Source organism: Sorex fumeus, unplaced genomic scaffold (genome assembly GCF_029834395.1).
Source record: "Sorex fumeus unplaced genomic scaffold, SorFum_2.1 ptg000164l, whole genome shotgun sequence".
Taxonomy (NCBI): domain Eukaryota; kingdom Metazoa; phylum Chordata; class Mammalia; order Eulipotyphla; family Soricidae; genus Sorex; species Sorex fumeus.
The window spans coordinates 88,024-112,135 of NW_026606221.1; the positions used below are offsets into that span (position 1 = coordinate 88,024).

General features: G+C 60.6%; 1 protein-coding gene across 1 annotated transcript in view; it reads left to right on the forward strand.

The window, feature by feature from the left end:
* Nucleotides 1-217: 217 nt before the first annotated feature.
* Nucleotides 218-24,112, forward strand: part of PRRC2C (proline rich coiled-coil 2C) — a 37,670-nt gene continuing 13,775 nt past the window's right edge. The window contains exons 1-21 of the mRNA XM_056107394.1: nt 218-390; nt 1,573-1,750; nt 4,274-4,383; nt 5,482-5,607; nt 6,338-6,555; nt 7,945-8,027; nt 8,851-8,984; nt 9,062-9,149; nt 10,330-10,471; nt 11,794-11,847; nt 13,122-13,719; nt 13,998-14,164; nt 15,108-15,339; nt 15,583-15,793; nt 16,887-19,094; nt 19,967-20,178; nt 21,087-21,241; nt 21,554-22,250; nt 23,040-23,125; nt 23,561-23,749; nt 23,859-24,110. Of these exons, the coding sequence (XP_055963369.1) occupies nt 279-390; nt 1,573-1,750; nt 4,274-4,383; nt 5,482-5,607; nt 6,338-6,555; nt 7,945-8,027; nt 8,851-8,984; nt 9,062-9,149; nt 10,330-10,471; nt 11,794-11,847; nt 13,122-13,719; nt 13,998-14,164; nt 15,108-15,339; nt 15,583-15,793; nt 16,887-19,094; nt 19,967-20,178; nt 21,087-21,241; nt 21,554-22,250; nt 23,040-23,125; nt 23,561-23,749; nt 23,859-24,110 (6,252 nt within the window). The 5' untranslated portion in view covers nt 218-278. The remainder of the gene's footprint in view (nt 391-1,572; nt 1,751-4,273; nt 4,384-5,481; nt 5,608-6,337; nt 6,556-7,944; nt 8,028-8,850; nt 8,985-9,061; nt 9,150-10,329; nt 10,472-11,793; nt 11,848-13,121; nt 13,720-13,997; nt 14,165-15,107; nt 15,340-15,582; nt 15,794-16,886; nt 19,095-19,966; nt 20,179-21,086; nt 21,242-21,553; nt 22,251-23,039; nt 23,126-23,560; nt 23,750-23,858; nt 24,111-24,112) is intronic.

Sequence of the window (24,112 nt, forward strand, 5' to 3'; positions counted from 1 at the left end):
AAATCGGGAGTATTTGCGGAGTGCGGGCTACTCTATTTGGACTGGTTTTAGTCGGGTTGGATTTCGAGAGCATTAAGCAGGGCTGAAATTACTGGCAGTAAAGAATAATTGTCGGGAGTTTTCGCTTCCCCCTTGGGGCCATTTGTTTGAGTTCCCTGGGTGTTTCTCGTCATCCGGTAGGTGAATCTTCCTTCTTATTTTCTCCCCTCAGGCCCTCGTAAAAGATTGATTTGAAGGGGTGTGACTGGCGGCTCTTGACTCGATGAGTTTCCACCGAAATGTCGGAGAAGTCAGGCCAGAGCACGAAAGCAAAGGACGGGAAGAAGTATGCGACACTCAGTTTATTTAATACGTACAAGGGGAAGTCGCTGGAGACCCAGAAGACCACAGGTGAGTAGATGCGGGTCACAGGTGGCAGCTGGCGCTTCTGGGGCTTTGCTAGGGGGTCACCGCGGCTGGAAATGGGGCAGATCTGTGATCAAACCAGCGCTTGTCACTGCACCAGGCTTGCATCCTGTCTGTCCGCGGGGGCGGGGTGGCCCTTGGGCGGCCCGTAGATGCCTCCTCTGCTCATCTGCCGTTCCCGGCCAGCAGCAAGCCTTGGACGTGTGCGCGTTATTCGGGAGACCCGCCGTCCTGCTGGCCCAAGGTCCTTTGAATTGCTTTACCCCAAGAAATGGGTAGAAACATGTTTCCGCGGGGCGAGCGGAGCCCCTCTGGCCGGGCCCCTCTGGTCTTTTATGTCAGGGAGGCCGTGTTGCTCAGGGGGTAGTGCCAGCTGACCCACGCCCTGGCCACTCGACTGAGAGCCTGGGCATTTGCCTGGTACGTGCAAGACTCTTGAGTCTGACCCCCAGCACCACCAAAATTTATGCGCATGGTTTTGGTTATTTTTTGTTTGTTTGTTTGTTTGTTTGAGATAGGCTCCCTAAGAAAATTATAGAACTAGTGTTATTGACGTTTTCTTTCTCCAAGGGCTTTGCGATCACACCCAGTGGTGGGCGAGGCTCGGAGGGGCCGGGTCAGACCGGGCCTCCCGAGTGTAGAGCGGGCCCTCGGCCTTGTCTTTTCTCTCCTGACCTACGTGCTGGCCTGCTGGCGTTTCTTGTGGGGTTGTCAGGCCATACCCTGTGGTGCTTAGGGACCCGGAGACTGTGCCTTGCCCAGGATGAGATGTGGACCCCTGCATGGGTAGTGCACCTGCCCAGACCCTGTGCCCACCCATAGTCGGTTTCATCAAGTTCTGACAGTGGGTTCGAGCACAGGGCTCTTGACTGAGCTCACGGCACTTTCTTTTTTCTTTTTGGGTCACACACAGCAATGCTCAGGGTTGCTCCTGGCTCTGCACTTAGGAATCCCTCCTGGCGGTGCTCGGGGGACCCTATAGGATGCCCGGGATTGAACCCTGGTCGGCCACTTGCAAGGCAAATGCCCTCCCCGCTGTGCTATCGCTCCAGCCCCCTCAAGTCACTTTTCCTGAAACATTTTCCTGGAGAGTGGCTGGGGGGCTTCGGGGCTGCTTCCTGTCGCTCTGTATGTCGGAAGGTCCCCGTTAACGCCACTGATGTTCAGTTGCAGCTCGCCATGGACTGCAGAGTCTTGGGAAAGTGGGTATCTCGCGGCGAATGCCTCCCCCCGCCAACCTGCCCAGCCTCAAAGCAGAGAACAAAGGCAACGACCCCAACGTGAACATTGTCCCCAAAGATGGCACTGGCTGGGCATCAAAGCAGGAGCAGCATGAAGAGGAAAAGTGAGTCCATCGCTGAGGAAAACCCTTTCCTCTCTTCGTTGGGAACGTGGGGCGGAGGGCCGTGGGGGTGTCTGTGAGGGCTGAGGGGCTGTGGGGGGTGACTGTCAGGTTGAGGGGCTGTCAGGGCTGAGGGTTGTGCTGAGGGGTGAGTGTCGGTCTCAGCTCACCTTCTTGATGCACGTACTGACTGACTTTGGTTCCTTCCCTTGTCCGGGTTGGCGTGGGTGTTCCCGCACGGCAGGTGGGGGCTCCCGTTGGCTGCTGCCAGGCTCCAGTTCAGTGCCCGGCCCGGCGTCCTGCTCGTGCATTGGGGTCGCTTCTGTGGTGTGAGAATCTCTTCACCTACTTCACGCGAGCTGAACCTCATATATTGTTTTGTTTGGGGGGCCCTGCCACAGGGTTGGTGCCTAGGTGTCCCTCCTAGTGGTGGGGGGGGACACAGTGCAATATTGGGGATCAGTCCCAGACATCGTGTGCATGGAACACGTGCTCCAGCCCCTGTCTGAGCTACTCCCTTTGCTCTAATGCATCTTTTTAGAAGATTTGTTTTTAAAGGGGCTGGAGCGATAGCTCAGCAGGTAGGGCGTTGGCCTTGCACGACCTGGGTTCGATTCCCAGCATCCCATATGGTCCCCTGAGCACCGCTAGGAGTAATTCCTGAGTGCAGAGCCAGGAACATTGCACAGCCCTGTGCATTGCCGGGTGTGGTCCAAAAAGTTAAAAAAAAAATCTTTTTTTTTTTTTTTTAAGAATTATTTGTTCTGGGGTTGGGGGGGGGGGTTCAGCGACTTCAAAGGTGACTCATGGCTCTGCATTTGGGAATCAGGTGCTCAGGGGACCATCTGAATGGCCAGGGATCAAGCCTGCTATGAGCAAGGCAGGCGCCCACTGTACTGTCTCTCGTAAGATTCATGCAGGAAAAGAAATTGCGGCGAAGCTGGGGTGGGAGAGATAATAGATAATTAATGGCCCCTCAGCCATTGTCCAGCAAACCTTTGGACTTCGGAGTCCCAGGGAACATGCGAACCTGGTTATAATCTAATGAGTTTCTTAGGTATGGGCCTTTTTTTTTTTTTTTTTTTTCTTTTTGGGTCCCACCCGGCGATGCTCAGGGGCTCCTCCTGGCTCTGCACTCAGGAATTACTCCTGGCAGTGCTTGGGGGACCCTATGGGATGCCAGGAATCGAACCCGGGTCGGCCGCATGCCAGGCAAACCCCCTCTCTGCTGTGCTATCGCCCCAGCCCAGGGCATCTGTTTCCTAATGGACGATTCTACTGCAGCACTGAAGGTTTTTGGTTTTTCTTTCTTTTTTTTTTTTTTTTTTTTTTTTTTTTTGCTTTTTGGATCACAGCCAGCGATGCTCAGGGCTGATTCCTGGCTCTGTACTCGGGAATCACTCCTGGGGCTGGAGCGATAGCACAGCGGTAGGGCGTTTGCCTTACAAGCGGCCAACATGGCCGACCCGAGTTCAATTCCTCCGCCCCTCTCGGAGAGCCCGGCAAGCTACCGAGAGTATTCGATATGCCAGACACAGTAACAACAAAGTCTCCAATGGAGACGTTACTGGGCCCGCTCGAGCAAATCGACGATCAACGGGAGGGCCTTTACCTTACCTTTACCTTACTCCTGGTGGTGCTCGGGGGACCCTATGGGATGCTGGGAATTGAACCTGGGTTGGCCGCGTGCAAGTGCTCCAGCCCGGTATGGGCAATTTTAAAGATGAGTTAGGCAGTTGGGTGCTGACTGCCTAACTTTCTGCCTATCATCGTCAACTAAATGATACTTTTGACCTATTATTTATTGTCAAATTCTCGACTCCTATTTGGGAACGTTACTTAGAAAATTTGACTGTCGAAAGCTTAGCAAGCCCTGTTTCTTCTGCTTCTTAGTTATGGAATTATGTTGTGGTAATAAGTGATCTCAGTGTACGAGTCTGTTAACTGCCCTTTTTCATTCTGAAGCGTTAGTCCATTCCGAGCATTGAGTAAAAGTGTTGATCTTTTTAAAAGGCCCCTTCACTCATGGGACAGCACGGGGCGTGTCATTATTGTCTTTTTGCCTAACCGTAAGCAGTGCAGCGTAACTCCTGGTTGCCGGGGGTTTGGGGGGTCCCAGAGCCGTGGCCTTGCTGCCTCGGGTCCAGACTGTGTGTGTGCCCTGCCCCAGTTCGGGTGGTCTCGGGGGCTTGTACACGCAGCTCCGCATTCTGCCGTGACCCCTAGTTTGTTATTTCTAAGGAGGAATTTTTGCCTTTTCAGACAGATTTTTTGATCACTAAATTCACTGATTTCCCCTCCCCCCCCAAATGAAAACAAGTAAAGCTGTCTAGCTGCCGTCTTGGGTCATTCGGTGGTAAAATGAAAGGGGCCAGAAATAGCGCTAATGAATCGGAAGGAATGTTGCAGAGGGAAAGAGTCTTGGAGGCCACGGCTGCACCCGCAATGATTCGCAGGTTTGCCTCTTGCTAGGGTGTCTCTGTAAGTGTGCAATGTCTGACATAATGGATTCGTGTTTTTTTAAAGAACACCAGAAGCTCCACCAGCACAGCCAAAACCCGGGGCTCCAGCGCCCCCAGAAGTAGCACCTGCTCCCAAATCCTGGGCCAGTAACAAGCAAGGTGGGCAAGGCGATGGTAAGTGGACGTTAGCTGGGGGGGTGGTCGGGCCTGGTGGTCACTGAGCAGCCATGCAGGAGATGGGGTGGGGCTGGGCGTGGCCCGGGGCCGTTTTCCAGGCCCTAGTCAGAGGTTTGAGGAATTCCCTGGGTGAAATCATTCTGTCGGAACCCACGCCCTGTGGATGTGCATTGACAGGGGCCTCCGAAGGAAGCCTTGAGACCCTCTGCCACCCTCAATTCTCATTCTGGGAGCTTTGCAATAGCTCCTGGAGGCGTCTGTCTTGGTGCTGAGGGCCAGACACCATATTCTCCCCATCAGTGCCCGACTTCCTCAGCCGGACTCTCCTAGGAGGGAAGAGACTTTGTCCCGACAGAGCCTACGGCCGAGGCACCCTCGCGAGATTTCATTTTCCCACTTGAGAAGTAGAAAATTGTAAAACGTTCTACGGGGATGCCCACCCATGCCCTCAGACTGATAAAAGCAGCTGTTTTACTGTCGAGAAGTGGCTGGCAGGCAGGCAGGGGGACGGGGTAAGGGGTGAGCAGTGAGGTACAGTCTGAGCAGTTAAGCTGAAGGAAGGGCTCTCAGCCTCCCCGGTCCTTGCTGTAGGCGTTCATGAACGCTGTGCCTGATAAAGTTGAATTTGGTGCTACGGGGAGTGTGAGATTTCAGACAAAGAAGCATGTCGAGGGGCCGGAGCGATAGCACAGCGGGGAGGGTGTTGATCTGGCATGTGGCCGACCCGGCGTCGATTCCCAGCATCCCCTAGGGTCCCCCAAGGCCCACCAGGAGTGATTCCTGAGCACAGAGCCAGGAGGAACCCCTGCGCATCGCCGGGTGGGACCCAACAAGAAAAAAATCACTAAATAAGGGAGCCTGTGGAAGGCCCGCACCTGCCGTTTCTGGCAGAAGCTCTAGTAGCTGGTCTCTCCTCATGGCTGTTCAGTAACTCTCCGAGAGACGGACTTGGGAAATGAGTGATGGACACGAGTAGTCATTGGAATGTGAACCAAATTTTCAGGCCGAGGAGAGACCCCTGTTCTGGGAGGGCTGTTGGCGTTCTCTTCCGCAGAAGTGTCATGGCATTTCTGTTTTCCAAAATCGACCCCGTAGGCATCCAGGTGAACAGCCACTTTCAGCAAGAATTCCCCAGCCTCCAGGCAGCCGGGGACCAGGAGAAGAAAGAGAAAGACGCGAGCGACGACAGCTATGGGCCTGGCCCCAGCCTGCGGCCTCCAAGTAAGCGTGTGTCCTGGGGGCCGTGCCCGGCTGGGGCCCACCCGCAGCACCCGGGAACTTGGGCAGACTGGCCCGCCCCGCCTTAACCCCTGCCGGCCTGCGCCCAGGTGGCCGCTTCCTATTGCACGTTAATATTGTTGTTGTTTTTAATGATAGTCTACTCTGAGGGTATGGCTTTTGGTTTGCGTCAGCTGCAGATGCTCTCGGGGGCCGTTTGGGCAGTGAGGGGGATAGTGCCTGCCGAGAGGCCAGGGTCTGGGTGGGCGAGGACTCGCTCGGTGGGGAGCAGTGCTCGCGGCAGACCTTCCCATCAGAGTGAGTCGCTGGGGTTTCCCCGCGGTCTGCCCGCTGCTTCCGATTTCCCCTTATCTGCTGCTGCAAAGCAAGTTGGACCGGACGGACTGGGGTTTCTTGGAGGGTATCCCGGGGTCAGACGTGTCACCGGTGCAAGGAGGCCTGCTGGGCTGCCTCTGAGCTCCCTGCAGGGCCCGGGGCTGAGTCCCCGGGAGAAAGTCGGGAAGGGCAGGTGCCCGGTCACCGTCGACCTGTTGGTCCCGCGTGCTTCCCCAGTGACACGAAGTCCTTTCCCGGGCCCGTGTCTGCTGCGCGGCAACCTTGAGGACACCCTAGACTAGCCTCGGTGTCTTCCGGAAAGGGCCTGGTGTCCTGGTTGCCCCCCACCCCACGCTTTCTCTCCCTTCCCCTCCTCTGACTCTGTCTCTGGCACCAGATGTCTCCTGCTGGCGAGACGGCGGGAAGGCCGCTGGCTCGGCGTCTGACCAAGAGGAAAAAGCCCCCGGCTCGGAGGAGAGCCCCGCCGCGAGCTCGGAGCAGAGCGACATCCTGCGCGTGGTGGAGAAGCGCATCGCCTGCGGGCCCCCACAGGCCAAGCTCAATGGCCAGCAAGGCCTGGGCGCCCGCGCCGGGATGCCGCCCTACGGGAACCTGGTGAGCGGGGACGGCGACTTCGCCCGGATCTCTCAGGAAGAGGCGGAGGGGTGTGGGGTCTGCAGGGAGGCGTCGCAAAAGCGTTTTCTCGGTTAGGGATGCAGAAAGTGACCCGTGATCCCAGCCCATTGCGTTTAGTAGAGGTCACTTGATCACTTGACTTCCCGTTAATCGGCGATTTGCTCGAGCGGGCGCCAGTAACCTCTCCATTTGTCCCTGGAGAGGTCATGGTATATTTTAGGTACCACTGAGTCCTATTTATACTCCTCCCCTGGATGGACCCCTGCAGAGAGGAGTGCTCTTCTGTCTTCTCCCGGCTGTCCTCTGGGCTCTCCTTTCTCCTCTTTGGACCTCTCCGTTCTCTCGTGACCTTATAAGGACACTGCACGCTAGGTCACGGACTCGCTTTTGAAATTGCCGGTGGAGCTGTGAGGGGAACTATTGTCCCTGGTTACCCCTCTGTGTTCGAGGCGGTGCCTTCAGGAGCGTCTGTCAGAGACCCTTTTTTGCTTTTTGGGTCACACCCAGCAATGCTCAGGGGTTACTCCTGGCTCATGCACTCAGGAATTGCTCCTGGCGGTGCTCGGGGGACCATATGGGATGCTGGGAATTGAACCTGTGTCGGTCATGTTGGCTGCGTGCAAGGCAAACGCCCTACCCGCTGTGCTATCACTCCAGCCCCGCAGCTGATACTTTTTAAGCACACAGGAAATCAAAACATCGGTCTGGTGGGCCAGCTGTCCCCGGTCCTGCGTACCAGAATCCTCAGACGGTTCGTGCCAAATTGATCTCACTGCCTCCACCAGCTTGCACTGCTAAAGCAGTTCCCAGCACATTATTTCATCTGAGATATTTCAGGTCTGGGGAAAAGCTACAATGTGATTATTGTACCTGGGAGTAATTTTTTAAATAACTCCAGGTGTTTTTGTTTCATATTTGGGTCCCTTCCATTATGATCCGCCGATCTCTCTAGGACCTAGTTGATGTCAGCTGCTTCTCCGGTTCTTGTTTTCTTGGTGTTTACCTGTTACACTGGAACCGGGGAGTTTCTGGGCCTGAATTTAGCCAGTCCCACCACTAAGAGCTTCATGTCATGCCTCCTCCTGGCCCCTGTGTATTTTCTGTAAGTTGTGGTGGGTTGAGTGCCCTTTTTATTGTTCTCAACCCATTTGGAAATTATGCAGAGGACAGAGAAACGGATGTTTCTTGAGAGACCATTAGCTTTGTGTGAGCTGCTTGGTAGCTGGTGAAGCTGATCTTTCAGACAGCTTTCTGGGGGTCAGGGGTCAGTCTGAGACAGGTTGGGGATCAGGGGGCAGCTGAAGACAGGTAATTTTTTCTTTTTTCAGTTGGCCTTCTAATTGGGTCCCTTTTTGTTTTCTCCTTCAGATGTTCCAGCAATACCCGAAGATGGCGTACCCTCCTCTCCATGGTCCCATGAGGTTTCCGCCTTCTCTCTCTGACTCCAACAAGTAAGACCATTTAGCGCCGGGCGTCTGGGAGGCATGTGGAGGATGCTTATGGGGGGCGGGGGGCTGTTGCCACTGCCCCCCCTTAAGTTGGTATTTCTTGCCCATCATGAACCAGCGTCTCCTCCAGGGCCCTGGTTGTTCTTTTCTTTATTTAATTTATTGGATTTTTTTGGATTGTTTTTTGGGTCTCACCCGGCGATGCACAGGACTTACTCCTGGTTCATGCACTCAGGAATCACTCCTGGCGGTGCTCGGGGGACCATAAGGGATGCTGGGGATTGAACCTGGGTCGGCCGCATGCAAGGCAAACGCCCTCCCCGCTGTGCTATTGCTCCAGTCCCCAACCCTGGTTGTTCTTAAGTTAGTTTTTTTGTTCTTTTCAATGAAACATCTTGAGGTACAGTTGTAGACTTACAAGTTTTTGTGCTTGGGTCTCAGTTATACAATGATCAAGTACCCATCCCTTCACCAGTGCCCATTTTCCACCACCAGTGACCAGTGTCTCCAATATATCCCCCCCCGCCCCACCAGTCCTCCTGCCTCCAAGGCAGGCAGTTTCCCCATACTCGCTCTCTAGTTTGGGACATTATGATTTGCTGGAATTTTCCAACTACCATTCATGCCTGCCCGGCATGGTCTTTCTTACCCTAAAGCGTTGAGGATGAATCTATGTCGGCTGCTAGCCACGCCAGGATTCCGTGAAGTCTCACGGTTACGTGTCCGTGAATTCGAGTCCCCGCCCCAAGGCACTTGCTGTCACTGCGTAGGAGCCCTGACATCCAGTCCCTCTCTGAAGTCCTTTCCCTTCCGCTTTCCCCGTCAGAGGCATTCGGGGCCGGGGCCCGCCCCCGTCCTGGGCCGCGGAGCCGGAGCGCCCGTCCATCCTCAGCGCCTCGGAGCTCAAAGAGCTGGACAAGTTCGACAACCTGGACGCCGAGGCCGACGAGGGCTGGGCAGGTAAGGGTGGGTTCCCTGGGAGCGAGCCACTCGCAGAGGCGTCCGGGCGGCGTCTGAGCGGTCTGCTTGTCTGGCAGGGGCGCAGATGGAGGTGGATTACACGGAGCAGCTGAATTTCAGCGACGACGACGAGCAGGGCAGTAGCAGCCCGAAGGAGAGCGGCAGGTGGGTGGCTGGCCGAGGCTCTTGGCGATGGGGGGAGGGCAGGCTAGACTTGGGGTGCCGGCACCTCATGGGAGACGGGGGGAGGACACGGAGCCCCATGCCCGGCCTGGCCTGTGTTGGCAGCACTGGGCGGTGTGACTGAGTCACTGATTCTGCCAGTCCTTTTGTTCTTTTTGTTTGTTTTGTTTTTTCTTTTTGGGTCGCACCCGGCGATGCACAGGGGTTCCTCCTGGCGCTGCACTCAGGTATTACTCCTGGCGGTGCTCAGGGAACCATGAGGGATGCTGGGAATCGAACCCGGGTTGGCCGCGTGCAGGGCAAACGCCCTCCCCGCTGTGCTATCGCTCCAGCTCGCCAGTCCTTTAGTTCACTGTGATTCATGCTGGCCGCACTATGGGGCCTGTAAGTGGAAACCCAGGCCCCACGGTGGGGCTTGGACACGCTTGTGACTCTGTGGTGCCCATCTTGGCCGCTGCTCTGAACTGCGGTTTTCTGTGGCTTTTCAGTACTGTTCTTGGAGGGGTTTTTGGTTTGTTTCTTTTTTTTTTTCCGGAGGGGTCACACCCGGCGGTGCTCAGGGCTGACTCCTGGCGGGTTCGGTGCCGGGGATTGAACCCGGGTCAGCCCAAGGAAGAAACACTTCCCCGCTGTGCTGTGCCTCCAGTTCCCGGCTCTTGTATCGGAGCAGAATGACGCGGGACAGAGTCTTCTGTTGCTCCTGCTGTTGCCCCATTGTGTGTGGCTGAGACCCTTAGGCTTCTGGAGGGTGGGGGGCTACAGGCAGTGCTCGGGCTCCCGGGGGCCATGCCCCCCTGCCCCTGCGCTAGGGCTGGGGTGATAGAAATCGTGGGCTTCTAGTGGTCGGAAGCCTGCTTGTCCAACATGCAGTTCGTATGAGACAGTTGGGTGCTGAGTTGTGTCTTGGGCCCTGCGGGGATTGTTCACCGGGCAGCTTCCCCCGCACCTTACACAGCCACACAGGTGCCGAGGGAACAGCTCACCGAGCAGTCAGCATGTGTTCTGGGCCTCGGTCCCGTTTGTCCTGGTGAAGGCCTAAGAAAATAATGTCTCCTACAAAGCTTTCATCTTCGAGATTCCGCCGTACAGTGATCGAACACCCGTCCCTCTCCATCCGTGCACGCTTTCCACATTCTTACTTCCCCGATTTTGATTTCTTCAGCGAGGATCAAGTTCCAAAAGCCGAAGAAAGCAACGAAAACCGCAAAGAGACGGATGATGCCGGCAGCGCGAAGTCAACGCAGGCACCCGCCCAGCCTTCGGCGACCAAGGCGCCCTACGGGAAAGGCCCCGCTTTCACTCAGGTGGGTTGGACACTAGTGGACTCACCTGCGATCCACCACGTTGGAGGGCAGCTTAGAAAAAGCCACCAGTTGGGGGCAGGGCGCTCGGGAGGGTTTTTCCTGGGTGATGCCGAATCTGAACCAGGTTTATTGTGTATCCGTAAATCATCCAGACAATAGCCGGTGTTATCAGATAGAATCTAAAATGAGCCTTTTTCAAAAAAGTTCTGTTGAATCTCCCCCAGCCCCCACCCCCTTTTTGGGCCACACCCGGTGATGCTCGGGGGTTCCTCCTGGTTCTGCACTAAGGAATCACTCCTGGCGGTCCTCAGGGGACCATATGGGATGCCGGAGATTGGGGGGTTGAGCCTGGGTCGCAGGGTGCAAGGCAAACGTCTCCTGCTGTGCTCTGGCTCCACCCCCCCCTTTTTTTTTCTGTTACAGTAGCTTGGTCATTCATACCAAAGTGAAAAGAGAAATTATTAGATACTGTATCATACGGTCTCTGTTATTCTCTATCATATGTGAAGAGTTGTGTGTTCTGAGTAGAGGTCACACCTCAGCGTTGAGAAAGGAAAGGATCCATCTGACCCTTTGTTAGGGTGGAAGACAGGTGTCCTCGATCCTGGTCAGAAGTCAGGGAGTGTGGTGTCCCTTGAGGGGCCAGTCCACTCAGCCGAGGGTGCTTGGCCTTAGTCGTCGAGTTCGTGGGAGGGAGGGACAGGGGGACATGGTCGGCCAAGGTATGGAAAAGCGTGGTGCATTCAAATCTGTACGAGTTTGGGAGTTTATGGGTGGAGGGCTGTTTTTGGGCCACACCCAGCTGTGCTCCTGGTGGGCTTCAGGAAACCGTACAGGGTGCCAGGGGTTGTGTGCAGGCCAGCACCTACCCCCGGACGGTCCCTCTGGCCCTGTCAAGGCTTGCGGTGGTTTTGAAATGGGACAGGATTGGGTCGGGGTTGTGTCGGGTCGGGGGGCGCTGGCTTGCCGCTGCAGGAGACGCCTTGTACGTTCTGACATATTTTTCTAACAGTATTTATATAAAACCGGAATAAAGGGGGATTGCTAGTTCTCCCCCTTATGAGAGAATAAAGGACTATCAAGACTCCTGATGTTTAGAAATTCTGCTGCGCCCAAAGCTCATTTGCGATTCTGTCGTGACAAAACCGAAGGGATCGTTTTGTAGGCCACAGAGCTACTCTGTAGTAGGGGATGCGATTTATTAAGAGAGAAAAGAACAAAGATTTTGCTTTCTGTAACCTGGAGTTCCAGCAGTCAGGGCTTCTGGAAATGTTTCTCGTTGATCGGATCTGATGGTTTAGTAACTGCTTTTCCTGTAACAGGAGCGGGGACCGTCTTCACACCTGCCTCCGCCTCCGAAGTTGCTGGCACAGCAGGTACGCCACATCGTGGGTTCGGGGGGTGTGGGGGAGAAGGGGCTGCCACGCCCAGCTCTGCTCAGGGCACCATGTGGTACAGGTTGGGATCAAACCGGGCACGCAACATGCGCTGACCCACCCCGTTTCGTGCCGTCTTTGCAGCCCAGCCTGGCTCTGATGGGCAGCCTGGAAGTCTGTTCCTAAGGTCTTGACTCCTCTGCCCTTTCCTGGCTTGATGTTCTGTTTTGGCTTTTTGGGCCACACCTCCTAGTGGCCAGGGCTCTCTGCGCTCAGGAGTGACTCCTGGCCGTACTCAGGGGACCGCGTAGGATGCTGGGGCTCGAGCCCCGGTCGGCCGTGTGCAAGTCAAACACCCTCCCCTGCTGTGCTGTCGCTCCAGCCCAGATTGGTCTCCTTGTTTCTGTTTGTCCTGGCACTTGTCCTGTTTCTTCCCATCTTCCAAGACGGAGCCTTCCTTGATTCCTATTTCTCTGTTCTCCGTCCTGTGACTCAGCTATTCAAGACCACCAATGCCTAGGTGGAGACTCTGGCCTGCCCACCTTTAGCTGTTAGGTTCGTGATGTCAAGAGGAGACGCAGTGGCAGGGTCCATCCACGGGGAGGGCGTGCGAGCCCGCGTGCTGGAGCCGGCACAAAGCTTTCATTGTGAACACGGGTCACTCCCGAGGACACATCTCTGGGCTCGTTGGGACAGAGGTCTCGGACCGCCGGTAGCGAGGCCTGCCAGCGTATTTCCCTGGTCGCTGGCGTGCGGGGGAGGAAGGTGCTCCAGACCTTGGGCAGCGGGGCTGTGCCTTGTCCCCTTGGTTCCTGTGCAGGGTTTCTGCTCCTTAAAGGGGGTTTGGCCGCCTGTCCCTGGCTCTTGGCTTTTCCCTGTGACTGCATCTCCATTTCCTCGGGCCCCTGTGTTGCCTTGGAAACCGGTGGATCTCTCTTCACCCGCCGCCACCGCCTTCCTGCCTGAATCTCCTGTGTTAACATGGTTCTGTTGAGAAAGTTGACAGTCATTGTTCTGACCCGAGCCCAGGCCGGCAGTAAGGCCCAGCACGGTACACAGATGCGTGCTCAGTGAAGATTAGGGGACCTTTGGTTCGGGGGATCCTCTAGGCAGGAGTGTGTCCCGCCTGTCTAACGTGGCTGTGACTGCCATGCCGGGTTTGGGCCAGAGCCGGCGGCGGGAGGCTCCTCCCTGTCCGCGTCCGGGTCTCCTTGCGGGCCGGGGAGGGGGCGCAGGTCTCTCGGACTCCCTGACCGTTCGCCGTCCCGTTTCAGCACCCTCCCCCGCCAGACCGGCAGGCCGGCCCTGGGCGACCGGGCCCCTTGCCCCCCCGGCAGCCGGTCCCCGACGAGGACGAGATCTGGAAGCAGCGGAGGAGGCAGCAGTCGGAGCTGTCGGCCGCCGTGGAGCGCGCTCGGAAGCGCCGCGAGGAGGAGGAGCGGAGGATGGAGGAGCAGAGGAAGGCGGCGTGTGCCGAGAAGCTGAAGCGGCTGGACGAGAAGCTGGGCATCGTGGACAGGCAGCAGCAGCAGCAGCAGCCGCCGCCCCCACCCCCGCCGCCCCCGCCCCCGCCGCCTCCGGAGGGGCCCCGAGACAGGGAGCCCGAGAGGCAGCGGGAGAAGGAGGAGCAGCTCGAGAAGGAGCCGGAGAAGCCCCGGGAGGCAGAGAAGGAGAAGAGGCAAGAGAAGGAGAAGGAGCTGGAGCAGCCGCCGGACCAGGAGAAGGAGCCGCCGAAGCCCAAAGACCCGGAGAAGGAGGCGGAGCCGGAGAGGGACAGGGACGGGGACCAGGCGCAGGAGAAGACGGAGCCCGAGGAGCCGCCCGCAGAGCCTGCGGCGGAGAAACCCGAAAGTGACGGCAGCGCCAAGAAAGGTAGCGTGTCTTGGCATGCGTTGGTTTTGAGCGGTACTGGGGGTTTTGGTTTGGTTTGGTTGGTTTGTGTGTTTTTGCTTTTTGGGTCACACCCGGCGATGCACAGGGGTTCCTCCCGGCTCTGCACTCCGGGATCATTCCTGGTGGTGCTCGGGGGACCCTAGGGGATGCCAGGGAGCGAATCCGGGTTGGCCGCGTGCCAGGCCAGCACCCTGTGAAGTGTGAAGTGAAGACACCCTCTTCCTTATCACCCATGAGCCTTCTTTGTCTTTGGGCAGAGGATGGCCCTGTTGTCGCCAGACAGGACAGTCGCGGAGAGAAGGAGACCCCGCCGGTGGCCCACGAGGCGGAACCGGAACCGGGGGCCCAGCCTCGGCCCGCTGTGCTGTCGGGTTACTTCAAACAGTTCCAGAAGTCGCTGCCGCCTCGCTTCCAGAGGCAGCAGGTAACGGCCCCTACCGTGTGCGTGGCGGGGTTGGGAGAGCCGGCGGGTGCCCGTCCACCCAGTGCCGACTCCCTGCAGCTTCTCACGCTGGCGGGTGGTTGGGTGTTTCCCGCCTTGATCGTGGCGTACTTGGTCCTGTAGCGTGCGGGGGGAGGGCTGCCCACTGTGCTCTTCCGCCGGTCTCCGTTTACCGAGGACTTGGGATCCTCTTTTTTCCTCCGCCTCATTTAGTCTCCATCTTCTTGTTTTGTTTTGGGCCACACCCGGCTGTGCTCAGGGCTTCCTCCTGCCTCTGCACTCGGGGATCACTCCTGGCGGTGCTTGGGGGACCCTAGGGGATGCCGGGGATCGAACCTGGGTCGGCTGTGTCTGAGTCATGCGCCGTCCCCGCTATGCTATTGTCCCGGCCCCTGTTCAGCCACGGACTTCCATTCCTCTTTTGCCTCAGCCTCGCTTAGTCTCCATCTTTTTGTTTTGTTCTGGGGTCACACCCTGGCTGCGCACTCACGAGTTACTCCTGGCAGTGCTCGGGGGACCCTTATGGGATGCCGGGAATCGAACCTGGTTGGCTATTGTCCGAGACAGGCGCCCTCCCTGCGGGGCTGTCGCTCCGGCCCCTCCATCTTGTGGGGAATTGAGCGGCTGCTTGCATGAGACATAAGGCAGCATGCCCTTAGTTCTTGGGTTTGTGGGTTTTTTTTTTTTCTTTTTGGGTCCCACCCGGCGATGCTCAGGGCTGACTCCTGGCTCTTCACTCAGGAATCACTCCTGGCTGTGCTCGGGGGACCCTATGGGATGCTGGGAATCGAACCCGGGTCGGCCGTGTGCATGGTCAACGCCCTCTCCTCTGTGCTGTCACTCCAGCCCCAGTCCTCCCTGGGTGGGGGGGGGGGCTGCTGACTGGCGTCCCGGGGCTGACCCTGGGCCCTTTTCACTTCTGCAGGAGCAGCTGAAGCAGCAGCAGCAGCGGCAGCAGCAGCAGGGGGTGCCCTCCCCGCCGTCGGGGGGCGCCGTGCCCCCGCCCACACACCGGCCCCTGTACCAGCCCATGCAGCCCCACCCCCCGCACCTGGCCTCCATGGGCTTCGACCCCCGGTGGCTCATGATGCAGTCGTACATGGACCCGCGGGTGATGTCCGGGAGGCCCGCCATGGACATGCCGCCCCTCCACCCCGGTGAGGCTCCGCTTCCTGCCCGGCTCCTCCCTCTGGGGCCCTCCCCCAAGTCCCTTGTTCTGCCGTTTGAATCTTACCCGTTGACCCCAGCGTTTCTGTCCTCCTCCGTTTCCCAGGGGACCTCCGGGCGGTTTTCTTTGAGGTTAGCTGAAGTCAAGTAGCTCCTCAGGCCCGAGGCAAGGGTTCGAGCCCCGAGCCACTCCCGCCCTACTTCATGCGCCCGCCCTTGTCCTTGCGTTGCAGGTATGATTCCGCAGAAGCCCTTGCTGCGCCGGGATCAGCTGGAAGGCGCGCCGGGCGGCTCCGAGTCCTTTGAACACATGGCTCGCTCAGCGCGGGACCGAGCCGTGTCGCTCTCGGAGGCGCGGGTGGCGTGGGGCGCTGAGCCCTACCCTCACGCCGAGACCCAGCCGGCCGCCGCCCCCAAGGCCCCGGAGGAAGCCCAGGAGGGAAGGTCAGTGACGGGGTGGGGGGGTCTGGGAGCGTCTGGTGGGCCGCTAGCCTTGGCGCATCTGGTGACACATTCTGCAGTGCTCGGGGCTCACTCCTGGCCGGGCTTGGGATCCCCTATGGGGTGTCGGGGATCAAACCCCGGTCAGAGGTGTGCAAGGCAGAGACCTGATGACAAAATCTGTCCCTCCCTCCCTTCTTTCCTTCCTCCCTTGCTTCTGGGCCGTCCCAGCAGTGCCCAGGGCCGCGTGTGGCTCTGAGCTCAGGGCCCGTTATGGTGTGCCTGGGCGCAAACCCGGATGGGCTTGCGGGCAAGGCCCTTTACCTGCCGTACTTCTCCAGAAAATGTCCCTTTTTCTTTTCTTTTTTTCTTTTCCTATTTTTTTGTTTTGTTTTTCAACTAAAGCAGGGAAAATCGGTTCATCCTTCAGAGACGATTTCCGCCTCCAGTGCAGTATCGATAACTATAAAGAAAGCATCGCACCTTCCCATTTTGTACAGTGGAAAATTTATGCCTCTTTTTGAGTTTTTTTTTTGGGGGGGGGTGGCGGGTCCATACCCAGCAGCGCTTGGGGTGCTGGGGCTTGAACCCGGGTTGGCTACACGCAAGGCAAGGAAGGACCCTCCCCCCAGACTGTCTCCCAGCCTCCCACCCTTTTGGGTTTTTTGTTTTCGTTTTTGTTTATTTGGAAACTCGCTGCCTCTTGAGTGGCAGCGCCATCTGTCCACCTCAGGGATGTTTTGTCCTGCTGTGTGTGTGACTCGGCCCTTGGCGTCCAGCACGCCTCTGTCCCCTTGGGTGGCTGATAGTCACGCGGGGTCTCTAGCCGCTCGAGTGTTGCTCAGCTGCGTTTAGATGCAGTGAACCGCACACACGGTTCCGAGCCAGCCCGGGTCTGTCACCAGGTCCGAGTGGAGGTTTGTGTGGTCGTGCTTGTCTCCCAGAGTCCAGCCGTTGCTCGCAGCGTGTCCACTCTCGGGGAGGGCGCAGCCTCTGGGAGCTGCTCCCTGGTGCTGGGTTTTGTTCTGCGTTGAACTGCGCGCGACCTGGGAAGGACTGTGCCCTGACGGTTCTGCTCTCCCCTTCCCCGTGACAGGCCTGAAGCTGCACCCGAGCAGGACCAGATGGCCGCGGCATACCCCGTTGCTCACGGGCAGGCGGAGGCCCCGCCGAAAGCCGAGGGTGCCCGCGAGCCCGGCCAGCCGCACGCCCCTGAGCCTGCTGGCAGAGCCGTGGAAGAGGCGCGGGCCCCCGTCGCCGAGCCCGCCGGCCCCGATGCAGCCGACCCCAAGGCGCTTCCCGCCCCCGAAGAGCGGGCCCCGGCCCCCGAGAGCCAGCCCACCCGCAAGAGGAGCGTTTCCCACGGGCCCAGCCCGGCGCAGCGGCCCGAGGAGCCACGCGGGGAGCTGCCAGCGGGCGCCCCCAAGGCCCCAGGCCGAGAGCCCACGGAGCGGCCGGACGAGAGGCCGAGGAAGGACGGCTACCCGCGAGCGGCCGAGGGCCCGAAGCCCGAGAAGCCGTACAAGCCCAAGGCGGAGACGCGCTGGGGCCCGCGGCCGGGTGCCAGCCGGCGGGACGAAGGCGGCGACAGGCCCGTGCGGCGCTCGGGGCCCATCAAGAAGCCGGTGCTGCGGGACATGAAGGAGGAGCGGGAGCAGCGTCGGGAGAAGGACGGGGAGCGGCCCGACAGGGGCCCGGAGAAGGCCGCCCGGCCCGAGAAGCCCGAGAGGAAGGAGCCGCTGCCCGCCGGCCCGCCTCCTGAGCCCGAGAAGGTGCCCGCTCCCGAGCCCGCCCCCGCCGCCCCCAAGCCCCCTCCGGAGCCCGAGAAGCCCCCGGAGACCCCGAGCACGGTTGAGGCCGAGCCTGCGGCCAAAAGCGGGAGCCAGCCGGCGGCCGCGGCCACGGCCACGGTCACGGCCACGGCGGCCAAGGAAGAGAAACCCGCCGAGAAAGCGGGCGGCAAGGAACCGACGGCAGAGCGGCTGCGGCCCGAGTCCCGGCCGGTGCTGCGGAAGGACGCGACGCTGCCCCCGCGCACCTACTGGAAGGACGCCCGCGACAGGGAGTGGTCCCCCGACCAGGGCTACCGGGGCCGCGGGCGCGGCGAGTACTACTCCAGGGGCCGCAGCTACCGGGGCTCCTACGGGGGCCGCGGCCGGGGGGGCCGGGGCCACCCCCGGGAGTTCCCCCCGTACCGCGACCACAAGCCCCGGCCCGAGCCCGGCCCCCCGGGCCCCCTGCGGCCGCGGGAGGAGAGCGAGACGCGCAGCGAGAGCTCCGACTTTGAGGTGGTCCCCAAGAGGCGGCGCCAGCGCGGGTCCGAGACGGACACGGACAGCGAGGTCCCCGAGAGCGCCAGCGACAGGGACAGCTCGGGCAAGGGCAAGGCGCCCCGCCGCGAGGAGCGGCCCGAGGGCCGGAAGCCCGCCAAGCCCCCGGCCGCCTTCAAGCCCGACGGCCACGCCCGCGTCGAGGGCCGGCCGCCCGACAAGCCCTTCCCTGGCGTGCGCGACGAGGACAAGGCCAAGCCCGGCTTCCTGCCCAAGGGGGAGCCCACGCGAAGGGGCCGCGGTGGCACCTTCCGGAGGGGCGGCCGCGACCCCACTGGCCGCCCCACGCGCCCGGGCCCCCTGCGCCGGCCCGCCTACCGCGATGGCCAGTGGACCCCCAGGCCGGCCGAGGGCCCGAAGCCGGAGGACGGGGACCCGCCCCGCCGGCACGAGCACTTCCTGCCCCTGCCCGCCGACAAGCGGCCCCCCAAGTTTGAGCGGAAGTTCGACCCGACCCGAGAGCGGCCCCGACGGCAGCGGCCCACCCGGCCCCCGCGGCAGGACAAGCCCCCGCGCTTCCGGCGGCTGCGGGAGAGGGAGGCGGCCGCCAAGCCCGGGGAGGCCCCCGTGCCCTCCAGCGGCCCCCCTGGCACGGCTGCCCCGGAGCCGGCCAGCGCCACTGCCACCTCCGGGGAGGCCTCCGGGACCAAGACACCCGACCTGTCCAACCAGAACTCGTCGGACCAGGCCAACGAGGAGTGGGAGACGGCCTCCGAGAGCAGCGACTTCAACGAGCGGCGGGAGCGGGACGAGAAGAAAAACGCCGACCTGAGCGCGCAGGCAGCGGCCAAGGCCGGGGAGAGCGCGCTGACCGCCAAGCGGGAGCTGGCCAAGAGGAGCTTCTCCAGCCAGAGGCCCGGCGCCGACCGCCAGAACCGCCGAGGCAACGGTGGCCCGCCCAAGGCCGCTCGCAACTTCTCGGGCCCCCGAAACGAGAGGAGGAGCGGGCCGCCGCCCAGGGCCGGGAAGCGAGGGTGAGTGCGGGCCGGGGCCTCGCGGGGGGTCTCGGGAACAGAGGAAGCCCCTTGCGTGCAGTGTCAGCTCTGGGAGGTCTTGGCTGCCGAGAAGCCCTCTTTGTTTTATTTATTTTTTTGTTTTGGGGCTTTTTGGCTTTTGGGGTCACGCCCGGCGATGCTCAGGGATTCCTCTGCACTCAGGAATCTCTCCTGGCAGTGCTCAGGGGACCCTATGGGATGCCGGGGATTGAACCCGGGTCAGCTGCGTGCCAGGCCAACGCCCTCCCCACTGTGCTGTCGCTCCCGCCCCGAGCCTTTTCTTTTCTCTTCGTTTCCCTTCACAAAGCTCTGCAGCCCGCAGGTGACCCCTGGCCGTGGTCGTTACCCAACGTGGTCTCAGACCCGCAGGGCGGGGATCGAGCTGTCGCTTCGTTTTTGTCTGTGCTGGCTAGTGTAGATCATTAATGCCCCCAGCCTCCTCAGCCTGAGCCGCTCGGGTCACACGCTGCTGGGACGCACGTCCGGCATTGACCCTCGGGGACCCTGGGCTGGACTGGGTGCTGGGGATCACAGGGGCCTGTGAGGTGGGCCCTGCCGCCCTGGAGCCAAGGAGGCCCTTTGTGCAGGGACTCAGGTCAGCTTCCTCCCGCTGTTCTTCAGACTCGCTCGGCTCGTGGGACGTCCCGCTATGCGGACCGCAGCCGTGGGAGGTAGACAGATACCTGAGGACCTTCAGGGGACGCGTGACCTCACCGGGGAAAGTGCCCGGAAACTGGCCTGTCCCCTGTGTTGGAGGGCTTGTTTCAGTGACGCCGTTCTGAATGAAATGCCTCTGACTCTTGGGGTTGGGCTCATCTGGATGGAGGGTGACGTGTCACCTTGCTCCGTAGGCCTTCGGACGACCAGCCTGCGGGCGCCCCCCCTGCCGACCCCGCCAACGGCACCCCCTCTGCACACCACCAGGAAGGGGTCCCCAACGGTACGGGGCAGAAGAGCGCCAAGGAGTCTGCAGGGAAGAAGAGGGAGGACCCCAAGCCCGGCCCCAAGAAGCCCAAGGAGAAAGTGGATGCCCTGTCGCAGTTTGATCTCAACAACTATGCGAGTAAGTGTCCGGTTCCACGGGGTTTGTCTGTCAGCTTGTGGGCTGGGTGGCGTGAGGAACTGAGTCTTCGGAAGAAGAAAGTGGGACCTGCAAGCCCAGAGGCTGGGGAGAGTCCGGTTGGCTGACTGGACCGGACTGAAGAACGCCGGCTCTTCGCGAGCCCTCAGGCTGGGTGGGAAGGACTGTGAGCTGTGGCCCTCCCCGGTCCAGAGCCCCAGTGGCCCCTGCACTGCAGAAGCATCGTTGCCAAGGAAACACGGGGAGAACGTGATTGCAAACAGGGACGTTCTCAGCAGCCGTTGATAGTCTCAAACAGCGTTTCTCCAACTTCCTGGCTGGGCCCCGATGTCCTACCTGCTGGGCCTCCAGTGTCACGCGGTGAAGAGATTGTCTCTTAATGAAGAGATTGCTGAGCAGGGGTGTCCGAGAGGCGAGTTGGTCACTGAGGCAGTGCTGGGGGCTTCCTGGGTTTGGAGACCACAGCTGTCATGCTCGGGGCAGTGGTAGAAAGTTAGGACTAGCCCCTCCCCTCTCTGCAAGTGGCTTTCCCACACTGGGGACACTGGCCGGGGGCCCTGGCCGCCTGCAGGCCTCCCCTTAGCACCTGCGTCTCCGCTTCTCTCCCATCCTAGCACCTGGGTGGAAGGAGGCCCACGTGGAGGACGGCGGGTCCGACTGCCTTTGCTCTCCGGAGCAGGGGGAAGGATGAGCTGTTGGCACGGGAACAGGACACTTCCCTCGAGTCAGGGGAGAAGCGCATTATTCAGACGAGATGGTTCTGGGGCTTTCTCAGATTTGTTCTCAGGTCTTCTCACGGTGAGAGTGGCCGTGTGACGGGACACGGCTTTGGGATGGGCGTTGTGGCCTCGAAGCGGGAGGGATCGTGTCAGATCTTTCTCCTCCCGCAGGCGTCGTGATCATTGACGACCACCCTGAAGTCACGGTCGTCGAAGACCCCCAGTCCAATCTGAACGATGACGGCTTCACGGAAGTGGTGTCCAAAAAACAGCAGAAACGCCTCCAGGATGAGGAACGCCGGAAGAAGGAGGAACAGATCGTGCAGGTTTGGCCTTTCAGCTTTGCGGAGTCGGGATTGCCGCCCCGGTGGGGAGCGGACTCGCGCTCTCGGCCTCTGCCTTTTCAGAAAACGTTCTGTGGGCACAGTTGTTAAAAGCGCTTGCGGCCGTGCCCGGTGATGTTCCCTGGCCACCCACACCCGGGGTCACACGGCCCGTGCCGGGGCGGGCGCCTGGCTGGGAGGGGGACAGGCCCTGGGCACCTGGGAATCAGCATTGCAGAAAACGGTCTTGCGGGCCGGGACCAGCTTCTTTCCCCTGGGTCGCTGGACTTGAAGAGTCCCTCTCGGCTTTTCAAGGTGTGGAACAAGAAGAACGCAAGCGAAAAAGGGAGAAGTCAGACGTCGAAGCTGCCGCCGCGATTTGCCAAGAAACAGGCGACGGGGAGTCAGCCGGGGCCGCCCGCAGCCCCTGTCCCGGCCCCGGCGTCCGGCCCCTCAGCGGCCCCACTGCCCGCCGCGGCCTCCCCTGCGTCCCCCGCGCCCCCGGCCACCTCGGCCACGGCCCCCACCATCGCTTCCGTGCCGGCTCCGACCCCCGCCCTGGCGGCGGCCTCCCCGCCGGCCCCTGTGCCCATCTTGGCCGCGGCCTCAATGCCCGTCCTCGCGTCCGCCCTGGCACCGACGTCCACTTCGGCCCCCACCGGCTCGGCCCCGGCCGCCCCGGCCCCCTCGGCCCCGGCCGCCGCCCCCTCCACGGCGCTGGCCCCCGCTGCAATCCCCATGCCCGCGCCCAGCCCCAGCCCGGCCCCCGCAGCCGCCCCCGCTCAGGGCCAGGTGCACAAGCCCGTGCAGGCCTCGCTGCCGGCCGCCACGCAGCCCCCCAAGCCACCGCCGCCCTCCATTCGGCTGCCGGCCGCCCAGGCCCCCAACGGCACGGAGTTCGCGGCCGCGGGAAAGCCCCTCCAGACCCCTCAGGCTCACGGCACTCTCGCCGCCGAGCTGTGGGACAGCAAGGTGGCCCCCACGGCTGTGCTGAACGACATCTCCAAGAAATGTAAGTGTGGACAGAAGCCGCGTCCCGCGGGACCCGGGTGCCCGGCCAGCCTGGTTCTTCCTGCTCCTGACCATCCTCCTAGGAAAGGGCGCTAGGAATCCTCTAGGCCGCCCGTCTTCGGACCCTTGTTTCTAAAACTAGGATGTTGTATTTCTTGAAGTAACTTTTATGGAGGTCCGGAGCGATAGCATAGCAGGGAAGCGCTTGCCTTGCATGCGGCCGACCCGGGTTCGATCCCCGGCATCCCATAGGGTCTCCCGAGCACCGCCAGGAGTAATTCCTGAGTGCAGAGCCAGGAGGAACTCCTGAGCATCGCCGGGGGTGACCCAGAAAGACACCTCCACCTCTCCCCCCCAATTATTTTTTCAAGTAATATTTATGGTTTTAGTTTTGAATATGAAGTTGTTACAGATCGATAATATATAGTGTTCAGGGTTGTGTTTCTTGTACGGTGAAAGAGTCGCGAGAAGCGGCTTCGGGGGTGGGGGGCAGGCAGAGAGAGAGTGCAGGGGTTAAGGATCTAGCCTGACCCGCGACCACCTGTGATCAATGCCTGTCACTGGTCTGCACCTGGTGTGACCCCAGGAAAGTCGTGGTCCTGCCTGGTTATCATTAAGGGAAGGATGAATCGGGGTGGATTAGGAGGCTTTGGGGCTGGGTTTTGTTCTGGGGCACGTGCGGCTCGGTGGCGGGGATCACACATGGACAGCGAGCAGGGTGACTCTTGGTGGCGCTGGGGCTCCGCCAGGCGCCCCCCATCGAGATTTAACCGTCACCCTTCCTTTCCAGTAGGTCCCATCAGCCCACCCCAAGCCCCTTCAGCCAGTGCCTGGAACAAGCCCCTGACGTCCTTCGCCTCGGCTGCGTCTACAGAGGTAGGAGGGACTTGCTGGCGTGTCTGGGGCCTCCTGCGGCCACGACAGCTGATGCCCAGGCCAGGATTCCCAGGGACACTGGCAGTAAACAGAGTGTAAATGCTGGGGCTCAGCCTTCCTGCTGTGTGCTGGCGCCGCTCCTTGGTGCTTAATGGGAAGCCCCGCTGGCCCGAGCGGGGCTCGGGGCTCCGCTGAAACAGAATTCCCCCCCCCCCCCCCATTTCATATCGGGTGATGCGTCGATTGCTCCCAGGCCTCCTATTAGACTGAAATACGTATGCATGAAAATGTCCAGGCCCTGCCCACTTCCTGAGGGTCACTGGTTGCAGCCGGGCTGGTGGCCCCTGAGAAAAGAAGGGACTAATCGTGTCCTGGAAATCATCTTGTCAGACTTGGACTTGCCTGGTACCAGCCTCTTGGCCGTTCTCTCCCTAGGGAACAAAGACCGGTCAAGAAAGTGGTGTCGAAATCGGAATCGACACGATTCAGTTCGGTGCGCCCGCCTCAAACGGGAACGAAAACGAAATGGTTCCTGTGCTTTCGGAGAAGAGCTCGGACAAGATCCCCGAGCCTAAAGAGCAGCGGCAGAAGCAGCCCCGGGCGGGCCCCATCAAAGCCCAGAAGGTAGCGGGCCGGGGAGGAGGAGGTGGAGCTCGGTTTGTCCTTTGGAGGGGCCCTAGCTTCCGAGGCCGCTCGGCCTCGTGACGCGTCCTGTCGCCGGTGTCGAATGCAGCTTCCGGACCTGAGTCCCGTGGAGAACAAGGAGCATAAGCCTGGCCCCATCGGCAAGGAGCGCTCGCTGAAGAACCGGAAAGCGAAGGACACGCAGCCGGCCGAGCCGGAAGGGCAGGAGAAGCCCAGCCCGGCTCCCGCCCGCAGCTCGGACCCGGCGATGACGAAAGAAACCAAAGCCGTCCCCGAGATGCCCACGGAGCTGGGGACCATGATCGCCGTTCCCGCTGCCGACTACGGCACCAGCGCCAAGGT